General features: G+C 37.9%; 2 protein-coding genes across 2 annotated transcripts; one reads left to right on the top strand and one right to left on the bottom strand.

The window, feature by feature from the left end:
- The first annotated feature begins 2,665 nt into the window (after window positions 1-2,665).
- LOC106425952 (vacuolar iron transporter homolog 1) lies at window positions 2,666-3,457 on the top strand. Its single transcript, XM_013866662.3, has one exon. It carries the CDS (start codon window positions 2,767-2,769, stop codon window positions 3,352-3,354), a length of 588 nt encoding a protein of 195 aa, XP_013722116.1. The 5' UTR covers window positions 2,666-2,766; the 3' UTR covers window positions 3,355-3,457.
- Window positions 3,458-12,744: 9,287 nt separating this feature from the next.
- Window positions 12,745-17,177, bottom strand: LOC111202932 (eukaryotic translation initiation factor 5B). Its single transcript, XM_048766489.1, is given in 14 exon segments — window positions 12,745-13,114; window positions 13,231-13,347; window positions 13,453-13,587; window positions 13,676-14,233; window positions 14,355-14,414; window positions 14,499-14,564; window positions 14,649-14,759; window positions 14,841-14,931; window positions 15,043-15,143; window positions 15,250-15,357; window positions 15,458-15,969; window positions 16,050-16,706; window positions 16,709-16,839; window positions 16,841-17,177. Coding segments are annotated over 14 exon segments (3,009 nt in total). The 5' UTR covers window positions 17,140-17,177; the 3' UTR covers window positions 12,745-13,051.
- Between the last annotated feature and the right edge of the window lie 18 nt (window positions 17,178-17,195).

Genomic DNA, 17,195 nt, shown 5'->3' on the forward strand with positions numbered 1-17,195 from the left:
CGATAGATTTTTACTAGTGTTTTAATGTATAAATTTAAAAGTAATACTAGTAAATATGATATATAATTAAAATATAAATGAATTTAAAACATAAACATTATCAATATAAGTTGGTTTTATGTTTATATGGATGGTTTAGAGATTTTTGATAGTTTTAATAGTTTTTATCACTTTAATAATTTTGAAATCCAATCCGGCTACGTGGCCGGTTCATGGTCGAACCAATTATTTGATCTAATCCGGCTATATAATCGGTTCATGGTTGAATCCGGTTCAACTATCAGATCGGTCCGGTTTTAAAAGCACTGGTCGTAGCACAACGGTAAGTAAGACTACGTTATGTCGGTGGGACCACAGTTTGATTCTCAGCAAACATGACTTTTTAAAAAAAAATTCAATTACAAAACGAAATCGTTTATAAAGTTAGGGTCGAAAATTTAAATAAATTCTTAGTTCAGATATGGTTTTGCAACTTATAATTTGTTTGGGTATAAAAAGACATGACACAAAATGCTGGGGTCGAAAATGCATTTTTCCCAAGTTAAAACGTGCTGGCATATATGTACGTAGTTGACTACGTATGCATGCATACATATGAAGAAACATAATAAGTGGATATGCATGTTTAAACAAGTGATGATGATGATGAAGTGTGGTGTTTTTTTTTTTGGTGGTAAAAATGTTAAGATAATGAAGTGTGGTGTTGTTCGTGTGGCTACCACACTCGTCCCTCTTTCTTTGCATTATATCAACTCTGCGCGTTGTTTTATCTCCTTTAAAAAATCCTTTTTATTTTAACTTATTGCTTACTGCTATCCATTTTAGCAATCCAACTACTTTTATTTACTTATTTATATGTCAACTCAACTTTTATGTGCTCATATTTCTATTATCAATTTTGTATGCTCAACCAACAACTGCAAAAAGAATCAGTAAAAGAATGATAGAGTGTCCGGACGAGGTAGTCCAAGTGGCAGGACGGGTCTGTGGTGGCAACCACCATTCGGGTTCGATTCCCCCCATGCGGAAACTACCCTGCCTCTTCTGGACACCAAAGTGGTACTGGGTTCGATCCAGCCCAGGTAAAGCCCTCCCGGGTGAAGTGGACCGCTGTCTGATCGGGCCCAGGGGAATGACCCGCGAAGCGGGGAACCCCTGGATTATCAAAAAAAAAAAAAAGAATGATAGAGTTGTATTATTTTCCCTTTATAGAAAAGCGCTTTCGTGAAGTAAGAAAAAAGCTTGTTTACAAAAAAAAAAAAAAAAAGTAAGAAAAAAGCTGAAAAAACGAAAATGAATCAGCCAACCACTATAACCTATTTTTTAAAAAATCATAAGTATTATGTACTAAAATAAAAATTTAGGGAAAAGTAAACAATGAAAATTTTATTTTATCATTAGTTTTTATTAACTAAAAGATGAGAAAATCTGAAACTTTAAGAAACTTCTTTATTCATTTTAATTACTTGCAGGAATTGATTAACTACCAATCAAAATAAAGTTTGATTTTTTGAAATTCTGTATTTAGTAAGCAATATTACGTTAATACTTAACACGAATTAACTTGAATATTTCTGTCTCGGTTGATTTTCAGGAAATATACTAAATTAAGCATTTCCAGATTTTTTTAACTGTGGTGTTTAACTGCAGTTAATTACTTGCAGTAAAATGATTAGATCTTGAATTTCCAAGTTTCTTGAAAAAAATAAAAAATAAGGTGTTTACTTGTACATCTATAACTCATCATTTTACGGTAGCTTTACAATCGATGTTGCAGGCATACAAAACAGGTGAGAATAAGCATATAAGTAGTAAAAATTTAAAGATCCGTATCACACACAATGAAACCATCACACTAATGACTGGTTTTTCGCTACCACCCGCAAACGCAGCTTTTGAGGTTGGTAGCGGTTGTTGGCGTTTTGCAACAATCGCCCAAACCGCTCCAAACCGCTCCAAATCGCTCTAAACCTCATAAATTCAAAAGCTGGTTCCAGCTAGCGTTTGCGGTTGCGGGCGGTTGCGGGAGGATAATTTTTTTTTTTTCTAAAACAATTTAAATACAAAAATAAAAATATTCAATAAAAAATTTAAATTAGAATTATAAAAATACTAAAATATATCTATTATATTTTAATTAATATTATAAAACTTTAAAATGAAAATATTTTCTATAATTTTTAAAAAGTTTAAACTATAACTTTCTAAATATAAATTTTATATTTATTATAATATTATTATTTTTGATATTTTATAATGATATAAAATGTAAATATTGTTAATTTATTATTTAACCGCTGTTGCGTTTGGTAGTTAACCAGTCATAAGTATCCCGCAAACGCACCAATTTCTAACCGCAGAACCAGTCGTATAAATCTCTTAAAACCGCTAGAAACCGCAACCACCCGCATCCGCAAACTCCCGCAGCCGCAACCGCAACCGCTGCGGTTGAACCAGTCAGGCCCTAATTCCATTTTACGTTGCGTCTCTGAATATATTTAAGATAATTAATATTTTTGAAGAAATTATTTTCGAGTCCAATATAGTAAAATTATTTCCATTAGTGATGATGATGGACATATATATTAATCGTCGACTCTACTACATATTTTTTTTTATAAAATGTTAAAAATATTATATTTTACAAAATGATAAAATTTCACACAAAATCTCTCCATAAGTAGAACTCAACCTAGGCGTGTCTTCTTCCACATTTCATTAAATATTCTCTATCATAAAAACCAAATCAAAAGATTTAACATAGACATGAACAACAGCTTGAACATAGATATGGAGAAAGATCAAGAAACGGCTTTCGATTACTCAAAACGATCTCAATGGCTACGAGCTGCCGTGCTTGGGGCCATCGACGGTCTTGTCTCAACGGCTTCACTTATGATGGGTGTCGGTGCGGTTAAGCCAGACTTCAAAACCATGATTTTAACCGGGTTCGCCGGCTTAGTTGCCGGAGCTTGTAGCATGGCGATAGGAGAGTTTGTCTCCGTTTACTCTCAGTACGACATAGAAGTGGCTCAAATAAAGAGAGAGAACGCAGGAGATATAGAGAAAGAAAAGCTTCCGAATCCGATGCATGCGGCTGCTGCGTCTGTTATAGCGTTTTTTCTGGGAGCGGTTGTGCCTTTATTAGCGGCTGCGCCTGTGAAAACGTATAAAGTGAGGGTTGGAGTGATTGTTGCGGCGGTGACGTTGGCTTTGGTTATGTTTGGGTGGTTAGGAGCGGTTTTGGGGAAAGCACCGGTGGTTAAGTCGTCAGCTAGGGTTCTGATTGGAGGATGGTTAGCTATGGCGATTACGTATGGTTTGACCAGACTGTTTGGATCACTTGGTCTGTGATATAGTTTGTACGCGTGTTTCATGCAATACAAAATAAGCGGTTACGTTTTTTTCATCATATACGCAACCAAAGAATATTTCATATGGCAAGAAACTTTGGAATATATGGATGATGGATCCGTGACTTGTTTCTAGATTTATGTAAAGCAATATGTTATATAAATCTCTCCAATGGTGTTTTTCTTAATGAATGATAAGTGTCACGTTAAATCTTCAACACATGCATCACTAAACACAAGGCAGAATTTCCGTAAATTTTGCTTCCATTTGCTATCCGATTTTAGTTTTATTCCAAAATTTTCGATAACCGTAAGTTTATGAAACAAGCAAATAATATATATAAGATGCAAGCGAACGAAACGTTAAACAAAAATTTCCACCCGTTAGAATTTAACACTATATTATCAACATGAGCCGAATTATATTTATCCCTTTCGTTCTTGCTTATGAAAATAAAGTGGGTGTGGATGAATTATTTTCGATTTTAAATGTTAGAATAAGATAATTATTTGAAAGTTTATTTCTGGAGAATGAAAAACAAAAGAGAGAGATAGAGATTTCAAAGTGTAAGAGAGGAAAAGAGAGAAAATTATTTCTTTAGATCTGGAAAAATGTTATTACAAAACAACCAGAACAATCTTACTCAAGAAGCCAAACACATTTGGCTTACTAGGAAATATACAATAAAATATATGACTGTTTTTACTGTAACTCCGCGAGTACTGTTCATACTGGCAAGCCTTGCTAGCATTCACCTTGGCAGACCTTGCTGGTTGAAAGCTTCTCCCTTTTATTTTAATTCTCAACGTTTTCTTCTTCATCTCAACACTCCCCCTCAAGCTTGACTTTGGGAATCAGTCAAACTTGGAATCATGAAGAACTCCGCTCGTTAAAACCTTAATGTGCAAAACCCAGTGGGATAAAAACACACAAAGGAAAAAGAGTAGAAGTCTCCATGATAGGTAAGTTAGTGAGATGTGAGGTCTATGAGTCCAAACTTTGAATGAATGAACTCACAAACTTTGGTACTTGCTGCCTTTGTGAAAATGTCAGGCAACTGAGCTGGTCTTCACTTATAGTGTAGCAAGGTAGGATGATATGTTGTTCCACTGCTTGTCTCTTTTTGTGGCAATCAACTTCTATGTGTTTAGTCCTCTCATGGAACACACTGTTGGATGTTATATGAATGGCAGCCTGGTTATCGCAGTGTATGGTAATAGGAGTTGTAGTCTCTATACCCAAGTCTCTTAGCAGGTTCCTGATCGAAATGAGCTCACTAGGGAGCTTTCTCATTGCTCTATATTCTGTCTCATCACTTGAGCATGATACTATCTTCTGCTTCTTGCTCTTCCAAGTGACTAAGTTGCCTCCAATAAATGTGCAATACCCAGTAGTTGATCTCCTATCAACTCTATCTCCTGCCCAATCTGCATCACAATATCCAGTGATCTTAGTGCTTCCATTGCATGCCATCCAGACTCCTTGACCTGGTGCTTCTCTTAGATACCTCAAGATCCTTTCCACCATATTCCAGTGATGTATCTTGGGTTTTTGCATGTGTTGGCTGACTTGATTGACTGCAAAACACACGTCAGGTCTGGTTATGGTGAGGTAAATGAGCTTCCCAACCATTCTCCTATAGTGTTTCACATCTTCATAGGGTTTGTCTTCAAACTCCCCCTCACGCAACACTTTATAGCCATCTTCAAGAGGAGTCTTTGCTACTCTTGATCCAAGCTCACCTGCCTCACTCAACAAATCAAAAGTGTACTTCCTTTGGGATAAGAATAGTCCTTCTTTTGATCGACATATCTCAATCCCTAGGAAGTACTTTAACTCCCCCAAGTCTTTAATATCAAAGGATGTCTTAAGAAAAGCTTTAGTCAAGATGATACCTTCCTTGTCACTGCCAGTGATGATAATATCATCAACATAAATCAGTATCACCACAATTCCTTGCTTGCTTGTGAGAGTGAAGAGAGTATGATCAGCTTCTGATTTTACAAAACCCCTTCCATTGAGAGTTGTACTCAGTTTGTGATACCAAGCTCTTGGTGACTGTTTTAATCCATAGATTGCTTTCTTCAACCTTAGAACATTCCCTGGCTTAACCATATCTTCCATACCCGGAGGTGGCCTCATGTAAACCTCATCCTCCAGCTCTCCTTGAAGAAAAGGATTTTTCACATCCATCTGCCATAAATCCCATTCAAGGTTCACTGCCAAGGAGAGAAGAATCCTTATGGTGTGGAGTTTAGCTACTGGTGCAAAGGTATCCAAATAGTCTTCTCCATAGACTTGAGTGTATCCTCTTGCAACCAGCCTTGTCTTCTTCCTTTATGGTTTTCCATTGGCAAGATACTTGATGGTGAAGAGCAGACGGCTTGTAACAACTTTCTTTCCTTTGGGAATCTCAGTTTCATACCAAGTATCATTCTTGATCATGGCACCAACTTCATCTCCAACTGATTCTCTCCATTCTTTATGCTCCATGGCTTCTTCATAAGTCTTTGGAACATACTCTTGATCCAGATTGCCGATGAAGACTACATGCTCTTGAGGATAACTCGCAAAAGAACAGGTTGCTTGGATAGGGTGAGCCACTGCATTGTTGTTGAAGTACACTCTGCTGTCGACCCACTTGGATGGTTTCTTCACTCTTGTACTCCTTCTCAATGGTTGAATCTGCTGCTCTTCTACCACTGCTTCTTCCTGTCCTTGATCTCCATTAAATTGATCTTCACTTGGCTGAGCAGATTCAACTCCATCTTGATCATGTGTGGTTGCTGAATCATCTCTTTCTTGTGGCTGTGATTCAGGTTCATTGTCCCCCTCAGGATCAGGATGGACTGTTTCCACAACTGGTGCTGCTTCTTCATTGTTTTCAGCAGCTGGTGGTGAAGGAGAAGTCCTTGGTACTTCACTGCTCCGAGGCTGATTGATGCCTAGACTCTCCAGAATAATTCTTAAGTTGTTTACCCTATCTGAAGGTCCTTGTGAGAGATCTTGAAGGTTTTCCCAATTCTTCTCATCATAATACCCTTTTGATTCCACAAACTTCACATCCCGTGAGACAAGAACCTTTCTTGACTCTGGATCATAGCACTTATACCCCTTTTGAGTTGGAGAGTAACCAATGAACATAGCCTTTGAACTTTTAGCATCAAGCTTGTTCCTCAGCTCCCTAGGTATCATCACAAAACAGAGGCACCCAAACATACGCAAGTGGTCCAAAGATGGCTTGGTCTTGTTTAGGACCTCAAATGGAGACAGATCGTTGAGGATTTTAGTTGGAGTCCTATTGATCAGATAAGTAGCAGACATAAGAGCATCACTCCAAAATCTTTTTGGAACATTGGTTTGGAACATCATTGATCTTGCTACCTCCATCAAGTGTCTATTCTTCCTCTCAGCAACTCCATTGTGTTGAGGAGTGTAAGGACAGCTTGTCTGGTGAGTAATCCCATGTTGAGAAAGATCACTACAAGAAAAATGGGCTTTAATAGCATATCAGAATAGCGTTTTTTACGATTATGCTATGTTTTCGATACCCGTGTTTTAAACATAGCGTTTTCCTTTTACGAGACGCTATGTTCGAATGTCGACTTAAAAACATTAAAATAAGCGTACGGTTTTGAAGGAGACGCTTATGTATTATAGCAAAGAAACATAAAAACTGTTATCTTTAGTTAGCGCGGTAATGCCCGAGACACTTTGAAATTTTTTGACTCCTAAAATCAATTAAGATCCAAATAAAAAATAGAAACCCCCAAAAATTAGGGTTCTCTCATCTCTCGTTTGTGTCTCCCCCATTTCCTCCATTCGATCGATAATCTGAAACCAAAACCTCTCATTTCTCTGAATCTAGCTCACATCAAATCTCACTCTCAATTATCAAGCTCTTTACTTATCTCATCCAGAATCGGCAAAATCACGTCCCCTCTGATCGAAATCCATCTCCAATCAGTCGAAGGTGAACTCGGGTTTTCTCACATTGTCTCCAATTCCGATTGTTAACTGTTTATCTCTTTCGTAGTAGTGATTTAATTGCATGTTTAATTGATTCGTTTTTGTGCTCGCTGTTGCGGGGAGATATCGTTCCAGAGTTTTTGATTAAGGTATCGTTTTTGTGCTCTTTATGATTCTCGATGAAGATTATAATTTGCTGGGTTTATTAACACCGTTGTCTTCTTTTGTAGCTAGGTCAAATCAAAGTTCAAGAAATCTATCAGGTAAAATTAGTAACAAAACAATTCCATTTAAGAACTCTCGTTCTGTTTTGTTCTTTGTGGGTTGATAAAGTTAATCGCTTGTATGTAAACTTGGTTTGGAGCTGAAACATGGATAAATCTTGGGTATGGTTACCAAGGTATTAACTTCACTTCACACTCTTTTAATTTCTCATTTTGTATATCTCATTATGATAAACTGTTTATCTCTCACTTGTGGTAACTCGACAGGAATAGCCTTGAGTATGAGAAAGGAGCCAGTGACTTTGTGTCTTCTTCATCGAGCCGTTTAGGTGTTCCAGATGAAATGTTCTGCCCTTGTGTTGATTGCCGCAATGTCTGCCATCAGTCTAGTGATACAGTTTTCGAGCATCTTGTGATTAGAGGGATGGATCCGAAGTACAAGATTTGTAAATTCTGGTCTAAACACGAAGATATAAGGCCTGATAAGCCATGTGATATCAACTCGTCTGAGAATGAGGCATATGAGCTGTTTAGAACAACTTTCATGGCAAGTGAAGACCATCAGTCAGCTCAGCAGGAGAGTGCAGAGGCGTTTGCGGGTATTGACAGACCAGAAGAAGCTGAGTTCAGAAAAAAATTGGAGGATGCAGAAACTCCGTTGTACTCTCAGTGTGCTAAATACACGAAGGTTGCTACGATCATGGGACTCTACAGGATTAAGGTCAAAAGTGGGATGTCTGAGAGCTATTTTGATCAGTTATTGGCGTTAATTCATGATATGCTTCTGAAGGAGAATGTGCTACCTAAGTCTACAGATGAGGTTAAGAAATTTCTGAAACAGTTTGGGTTTGGGTATGATATCATCCACGCCTGCAAGAACGACTGTATCTTGTACAGGAAGAAGTATGAGGATTCGGTCAGCTGTCCAAGATGCAGTGAATCAAGATGGGAGAAGGATAAGCATACTGGTGAAGAGAAGAAAGGGATTCCGGCTAAGTTGCTTAGGTATTTTCCGATAAAAGACAGGTTCAGAAGAATGTTTAGATCAAAGCGTTTGGCGGAGGACTTGTGTTGGCATTCCTAAAATGCTTCTACTGATGGAACTATGCGACATCCAGTGGATTCAGTGACTTGGGGTCAGATTAACAGCAAATGGCCGGAGTTTGCTGCTGAAGCAAGAAACCTAAGACTAGGTATCTCTACTGATGGCATGAATCCGTTCTCCATCCAGAAAACCAAGTATAGCACATGGCCTGTTCTCTTAGTTAACTACAACATGGGTCCGACTCAGTGCATGAAATCCGAGAACATTATGTTGACAATGTTGATACCTGGCCCAACCGCACCAAGCAACAACATTGACGTCTATCTCCAGCCACTGATAGAGGACCTGAAGAGTTTGTGGACAGAAGGTATGGCAGTGTATGATTCGTTTAAGAAGGAGAGTTTCAATCTTAGAGCTATGTTGATGTGGAGTATCACCGACTATCCAGGTTTAGGTACATTAGCTGGCTGTAAAGTGAAGGGGAAGCAAGCCTGTAATGTCTGTGGCAAGGATACACCGCATAGGTGCCTAAAGTTTAGTCGCAAACACATTTACATGGGGAACAGGAAGCGTCTCATGCCTAATCATCCTTATAGAAGAAGGAAAAGATGGTTTGACAACACGGTGGAGCTTGGTACTGCAAATAGGATTCAGAGTGGTGCTGATATCTGTGATAGTCTTAGGGATTTTAAAAACGACTTTGGGAAAAAGTTAAGTAAGAAGAGTAAGCGAAAAAGGACAACAGGAGAGGAGGATGATGTTGTTTCAGCTGACGAGTACGAAGAAGATGATGATCTCTGGCGGTGGAAGATAATGATTCAGCCTACTGATGCGTCTTTTGGAAAAGTTCAAATCTTTTTTGACTACTGGAAATCGGAAAAAGAATTAATTGCTGAGGGTGTATTGTTGTCGACTGATCATGTTGAACTAGTGAACCAAGTACCGCTAGGACCGAATGCTGCAATTCTTAGAGTGGATTTGGTTGTGAAATCTGATGCTTTTATTTGGAGACCTACTCCTGAAATGACCAAGATGGGTGATGCCCTACATGGGAAAATTGCATGGCCTATCGATAAGATACTACTACCTGATGAAGATTCACCAAAAGAATCAAACAAGAATTCCATTCAGGTATGTTTCTGAAACATCTTATTTATTACTTAACTAAAGTAGTGTGATTCTTGTTGGTATATGAACTTCTGTTTAGATGATAGTTGGATTCAACGATGATTGTGTTGATTGTCTTTGTTACTGTCTTTCGTTGTAGAGTGGTAGTAACAGCAGTGGTTGTAGCAGAAAAGGTGGTAAACAGAAGTGCGCTCTCTTGGACTGTAATAACTCTGGACAGAGAGTGGCTTTAGGTCGTGTGTTCTCAACTGATCCAGCAGAGAAGGTGCATTTCGTCCCTTTAGGTCCCAATGCTTCTAAGGTTTGGGTAGAGGTTTCCGAGTACGATGGGGCACGAGTGTGGAGGCCAAACTCAGAAATTGAATTCATTGGTGATACAGTTGGAAGCACGGTGGCTTGGCCAAATGACAAGCTTGTTTTATTGTAAGAACGATCTGTTGGTTTTGAACTTGTTATGCTATTATGCTAGTTGCAGCACACTTTGAACTACCAATGTTGATTTCTCTACTTTTGTAATATTTGACAAGAATGTTTTAATGTTGAATCTTTGAAGTTTATGTTTCATAATATAATGTCTGACAAAAAAAAACCGAGTCTATATAAAAATACATAAATATATATAAATTATAAAATGAAATATATAAATATTACAATTATTTAAATATACTATATAATAGCATCAATATTAGCTGCTATAATTTCTAAATAATATATATAGCAGGAACTATTAATTGCTATATATGAATTAAAAATAACTTCTCGAAAACGCTGTTAATAATATAACTAATAACATTAATGACGCGCTATTAAATAGGTTACTATTGCAAATACAAAAGCGCTATCGATTCCGAAGAAACGATAGCACCGCAAAAAAGTGTTATCTAATGTGCCATACCTACTATGACGGGCGATGATACAGCGTTCCTTAAACCGCTGTTGAATCGTTAGATAACGTTTTTCGTCCGCTAGTAAAGCCCATTTTTCTTGTAGTGGATATTGCTTGAATGCCTGACTTGTATACTCTCCACCATTTTCTGACCTTAAAATTTTCAGCTTGGCATTGAAATGGTTGCAGATATGGGTCTGGAATTTTTTAAAAGCTTCCAACACCCTGTCTTTAGACTAAATCAGTGTCACCCAAGTGTATTTGGACTTCTCATCAATGAAGGTGACAAAGTATTTGTGGTTCTCTCTGGACACACACGGAGCAGTCCATACATCAGAGTGAACAAGGTCAAAACATCTTTCATAGATGATGCTAGACTGTGGGAAAACTGTTCTACAATGCTTCCCCAATATGCAAGGTTCACAATCATCATTTTTGAAAACTGCACCTGAAAGTATCAGGTTTAGGGATCTGGTATGAGGACGTCCAAACCTAGCATGCCATAATGTGCTATCAACTCCGCTGGATGTACTGGCCAAACAATGAGAATTAGATGGTCTGGACATACCTGTCTTCTGAAGATGATAGAGTTCGTTGTGAACGTGTCCTTTTCCAATCACCTGGCCTGTCTTTAAGTCTTGAAATTCAACCTCATCTGGTCGGAAGACAACCTAACAACCAAGATCAACCGTAGTCTTTCTCACAGATAACAAGTTTGATGTAAACTGAGGCATATACAAGGCAATTGATTCCCTATCAAACAATCTAAGGTTCCCTATCCCTTATCTTAACCTTATCACCATTTGCTATAAGAACATTCCCTGAGGCAGGCTGGACATCACTAATCAAATTCCTATCACTAATCATGTGATGGCTTGCTCCTGAATCTATAACGATATGTTTAGAATCAAGAGAGTGTCTACCAGCCTTCTTGGATGAGATAAAGGCTTTGATAAGGGAATGAAGGTCACTCATAGTTGCTGGGCCATCAATGTTGGTTGCACTATCAATACTTCTCAACGTTCCTCCTTCATTTGAACCATCACTGAAAGATGAATACATGGTTTTTCCTTGAATCACAGGATGCTCAAACTCCTTGATTACATTCCTGGCTAGATTCAAGTCACTTCTTCTTGGCATATTGCGCTTCTTATGTTGTTCCTTAGCCTTTTTGTACTCTGGAACTAACACCTTGTTTGAATTCTCTCAAAAGATAAAATGATGAATCCAACAGATTTTGAAGATAATTTGAGAAAAGAATAGATTTGTGGAAGCTTGTGTGACGTTCAGGAGCTTAATGCTTTGATACCATGTTAGAATAAGATAATTATTTGAGAGTTTATTTCTGGAGAATGAAGAACAAGAGAAAGAGAGAGATGGATATTTCAAAGTGTAAGAGAGAGAAAGAGAGAGAATTATTTCCTTAGATCTGGAAAAATGTTATTACAAAACATTATATGAAATAGCAGAATAACCAGAACAATCTTACTCAATAAACCAAACACACTTGGCTTAATAGGGAAGATACAGTAAAATATATGACTGTTTTTACTGTAGCTCCGCGAATACTGTTTATACTGGCAAGCCTTGTTAGCATTCACTTTGGTAGACTTTGCTGGTTGAAAGCTTCTCCCTTTTATTTTAATACTCAACATTTTTTTTTTCGTCTCAACATTAAACTCCTTTAGACTACAAACACAAATGAGCTCCATCCCAAAAAGAAGAACGATATCAACACAACAGATCCATAACATAAGAGTTTTAGCCTCTTCGACCACAAAAAAACTTGTCACGACAAATCAATGATACTATTGGAAGCATTGTCGTGTTCTATAATGTTATATGCATTATTCCAATTTGTGAACGTAAACCTGCTGGATTGTGTATAAACCCAGTAACCCACACATCCTCGTGAAAAGGAAAATGGAACATGTGGCATTTAGAAACATAGTATATATTAAACAAAAAGCAATACAGAGAACTCAAGTTATCTCCTTTTTGTTCAGTGGAATTATACTTTTTTGTGTTCTGTTCTCACTTTTTTATGATGTCGAAAAATAGGTAAATAAATACTTTTAGTTTTCTTTTCATTGTGCTTAACTGCTTAGTGCTTAAAAGTAATTTAGAGGTTTCCAAAAAAAATAAAAAATTTAGCGGCTATAGCAAATTCAGGTTGTCACAACATTCATCAAAACATGACAGTAGACGAGAAAAACATTCCGCCATAGTATTAGCCTGCATATAATCTTTTAAATCGACAATGGGAGAGTTAATTGATCGCATAACATGTCTAGAGACATTTAGAAAATGTCTAAAATATCAAAACCGAAAAAACAATAAATCAGCAAAGATTACAAGAACAAAGGAAACCGAGCATGTCCCTCTTAAATCTTCAGTGTAACTCTCTATGCTTAGCTTGAAAATGAATCCGAGGGCAAGAGGAACCTATTGTATCTTGAACAACATTTTAAGTTTCAAAACAAGCTTGAACTCGCTCTTCAACTCATCCTGCAATCAGGAGGCTTTAGGGTTTCAGTTTGAGTTATGATTAACACACAATTAATTTTTAAAACAATTATTTTCGACAAAAAGCCTGGAGAACAAGAGAGATTTGTCAAACTTACCCTGTAGAGTGTTTTGAGTATGTCGATGGATCTCCTAGAAATATGACTGACAAGCTCGTCTTCTATACCAAAGTCCTCTCCAAACGTTTTCTCTTCTCCAGGGTTAGAGGCAATGATCTGATATAAACAAACATTGTTTTTTTTTTGTTACAATTTCAAATGCAAAAAGATGGCGAAGAAAAAAGGGTAAGTGATGAAGAGAAGAAAGGGATGTTTTCATACCTTAATAGCAACCTGCTGTCCTTTCTTGGCGTCGTCAAGTGGCTTCTTGTCTTTATGAATAGATGCAACGCGACCAAGATCCAGAAACACTCTCGACTTCCCAATCTCTTTTAGAAAGCATATGGGAGTTCCAACCTAAACCATGAAAGACCATTGTTAGAATTTAGAACAAGAAGAAATGTGTGTGTACATAGAGAACCTGATGAGAAAATAGCATAAATACCTTGAGTATACCATCGATGACCTCAACTCCAAGGATGATGGGGTTTCCTCTTTTGAAGACATTGTTTGGTAAAATCTTAAGGACACATGGAAACACTACTTCAGATGCTGTTTCTTTCCTTTCTTCATCTCGGACACCCTTGACATAACCCTTGAACTGATCAAACAGATGATAGATAATATCAGCGCAGAATATCTTGACTCCCATGTTGTCAGCTAGTTCACGAGCCTCTGTAGTTATCTTCACGTCAAAAGCCAAAACCGTAGCGTACTCTTTCTTCTTCTCTAGCATTACTCCGGCCTTCATGATATCCTTTTTATGCACTGGTCCTAGGCCAATACCACTGACAGGTATTTTCACATCTGGTGACTTCAAGAACTCTAGTAATGCTTCCAGGGACCCTAACGTTGAAGCTTGTACATAAACTCCTTCACCGCTTTTGTCAACCCAGCTCATGATTGACTTCATATCTTCCATGGCAGTTTTCTTGGCTTCTTCTATGTCCACATCAGGTCCAATCACATGTAAGGAAGTACCAGCAACGGCGTGTTCAAGTCCCTTTTATAAACAAGTTCAGATATGTTAAAATTTCAAAGAATAATGAACAAGTGCATGCTAGTTTTTTTTTTTTTTTGCATGCTAGTAATTTAGACTATGGTGTTATGTAAGAGATAATTACCTGTGCAGTAATCTTGATACATTGCGCAGCCTTTACTTTTCTATGATGCAGATATGTACCCTGAAAAGGAAGCTCATTAGCGCAAACCATGTCTCACTAGGAATAACAGTAAAAGAAGGCAAGAAAAGGGTTATCTAAAAGTACCTTCACACGTAGCTCTTTCATGGGATGAGGAGTCAATAATGATCTAACAGTTGTTATAATTGGTCCCTAAATAACAGAAAAGGATAACATTAAGTTTCAAGCTTTTGATATACTTGGCACACGACCTGTTAAGGTGAAGTTTCAACATACCTGTGACCCACAAGCAACGATTTGATCACCTTCATGGAGTACACCGTTGACCAAAATAACATCAATTGTTGTACCATGGCCTGGAATAACTTTGACCTCAAGGACGGTACACTGTTCAGCCATTACAAGAAAATATAAGAATGCTGTAATATTGCAGAATTAATGCGTTACCTGAAGAGAAAAGATACAAACCTGCACTTTGTCAACAAATGTAAGTTTCTCAACCATTGTTTTCTGAGACCACATAACCAAATATAGCAACAGATCTGGAATTCCTTCCCCACTGAAATATCATTATTCAAAAGCAAGCAATTAGTTTGGATGGTTGACCTCATTAACCTCAATGTTAAGTTAAACTATAATTAATGAAAAGACAATAAAAAAAATTTCATACCTGATAGCACTAGTAGGCACAATACTGAAAGTGTCTCCCATTTCTTTGTTCTTGTAATAAATCTCAGTGTTGAGTCCTTGTTCTTTGAACTGGGTTATAACCTGTAAACACCAATAAAACAATATAGTTTATAACATTAACATATATACACATCTTTATCCACCCTAAATAGTTATATATATAAAACCTCTAGACGTATTAACTTACATGAGTGAGCCTCATGTTAAATTCAATAACCACATCTTTGGATTGCAGCGCCAAAGCCTTCTCTATAGGAGCATTCTTGCATGTTTTCCACCCATATAGCCTATCAACCTGCAATAGAGGGTTTAAATTGCCATCCACAATAAAGTAACAATAGAGAGAGAGAGAGAGGAAAAAAACACATCCCAGCAGAAAGACAACAACTCCTCACCTTATTCAAGGCAACAATGAACTCTGTGTTCCTCTTTCTCAAAAGATTAAGAGACTCTATGGTTTGTGGCTCTAGACCATGCATTATGTCAACCACTAGAATTGCAATGTCACACAAGTTTGAACCCCTTGACCGTAGATTTGAGAATGACTCGTGTCCTGGCGTATCAATAACCAATAGACCTGGCACCTTGAGTTTTGCATCAGGTCTTAACTCCTTGGTCCTCTCACGGATGTTTTCTGCAGGGAAATAAGTTGCACCAATCTGCTGAGTGATACCTCCAGCTTCTCCTTCCTGAACATTTGTTCCTCTGATGCAGTCCAACAGCTTTGTTTTACCAGTATCAACATGTCCCATGATGCAGCAAATGGGAGACCGAAGACTTTCTTTAGCAACTTCATTAACTACTGAGTCGTCATTACTCCTTTTAGTAGCATCATCCATTTTAGGTTTAGATTTTTGTGGCTTGCACGAAACTCCAGCCTTCAATGCTAGTCTATCAGTGACAGGACCTGTATTGATACCTACTGAATATTAGATTAAAAAACAGACAAGGGACAAAAGAAACTAGTGTTTAATTAGTTATCCTCACCTGAATAATGGGCCTTTGAAGCAGTGTCTTTGATCTCTTTCTTAATCACAAGCCAAGGTGTATCTTCCCCATCATCATCATAATCACCCATTATATTAACAGAATCATCACTTTTTGCTTCCCAATCATCCTCCTCATCACCAGCTTCTTCTTTCTTATCCGGCTCAGGTGAAGGTACTACATCTGCATGTTTCTCTTTTGTCAGGACAGAAGCAGAGTCGTTTTCTTTTGCGCGAGCTGGTTTTCTTTTGTTGCCATAAACGGGACGCTTTGAAGAATCAGTGTTCTTATCCGAAGCAAGAAGCATTCCAGCGTCAGACAACATCTTGTTCTTGTAAGCCTTGTCCCTCTTCTGCTTCTCTGTAAGAATCCCTCCTTCTTGCTTCTTCTTCAGCATCTTCTCCTTTTCCCTTATCTTCCTCTTCTGTTTAATCTCTTCAGCTCCCCTTTCTCGCTCTTCCTGAATGCGGCGCTCCTCTTCCTCTTTCCTCAACTTCTCTTCCTCTTCCTTCTTCTTCATCTCTTCAGCTTCTTTCCGCCGCGCAACCATCTCTTGCATCTCTAGAATGTGTTTAGGAACTTTCTTATGAGGCTGTGATGGCCCATCCTTAGCTTCCACGGAAGAAGCAGACACTTTATTGTCCTTGTCCTTCTTCTCCTTTTCTTCGCTGAAACTGACACGACAGTCTCTTCTTCTCCATCCTTTGAGCCATCTTCTGCTGGTGGAACTAGCTCAGGTTGTGCTGGTGAAACAGGAGTGATCCCAAGCTCTGCAAGAATCTTGTCCAAAATCTTCTTCTTTATGTGGAGTCTTTCCACTCTTGTTCTTCTTCTTTTTCTTACTCCTCGAGGTTTCCCCAACATCATCACTCTTAGTATTAGTTTCTTCGTTAACTTGTATTCCAAGCATTAACTCATCACTCAATTCAACATTAACATCATCCCCTGTCTCTTCCTCGTAATCTTCAATACCAAGCAGATCAAACCTTACATTATATGATTTATTCTTAGGGTTTTCACCTCCCTTGGAGGACAAGGCAAAGGGATGATCTTCGTCTCCTCTACACGCGCTCGTGTTCTTCCGATCCATTGATAAAACTCAAAGATGAATATATTCTGTGATTAACCAAAAAGCATACAATCAAA

The sequence above is a fragment of the Brassica napus genome, chromosome C8 (genome assembly GCF_020379485.1).
Source record: "Brassica napus cultivar Da-Ae chromosome C8, Da-Ae, whole genome shotgun sequence".
Taxonomy (NCBI): Eukaryota; Viridiplantae; Streptophyta; class Magnoliopsida; order Brassicales; family Brassicaceae; genus Brassica; species Brassica napus.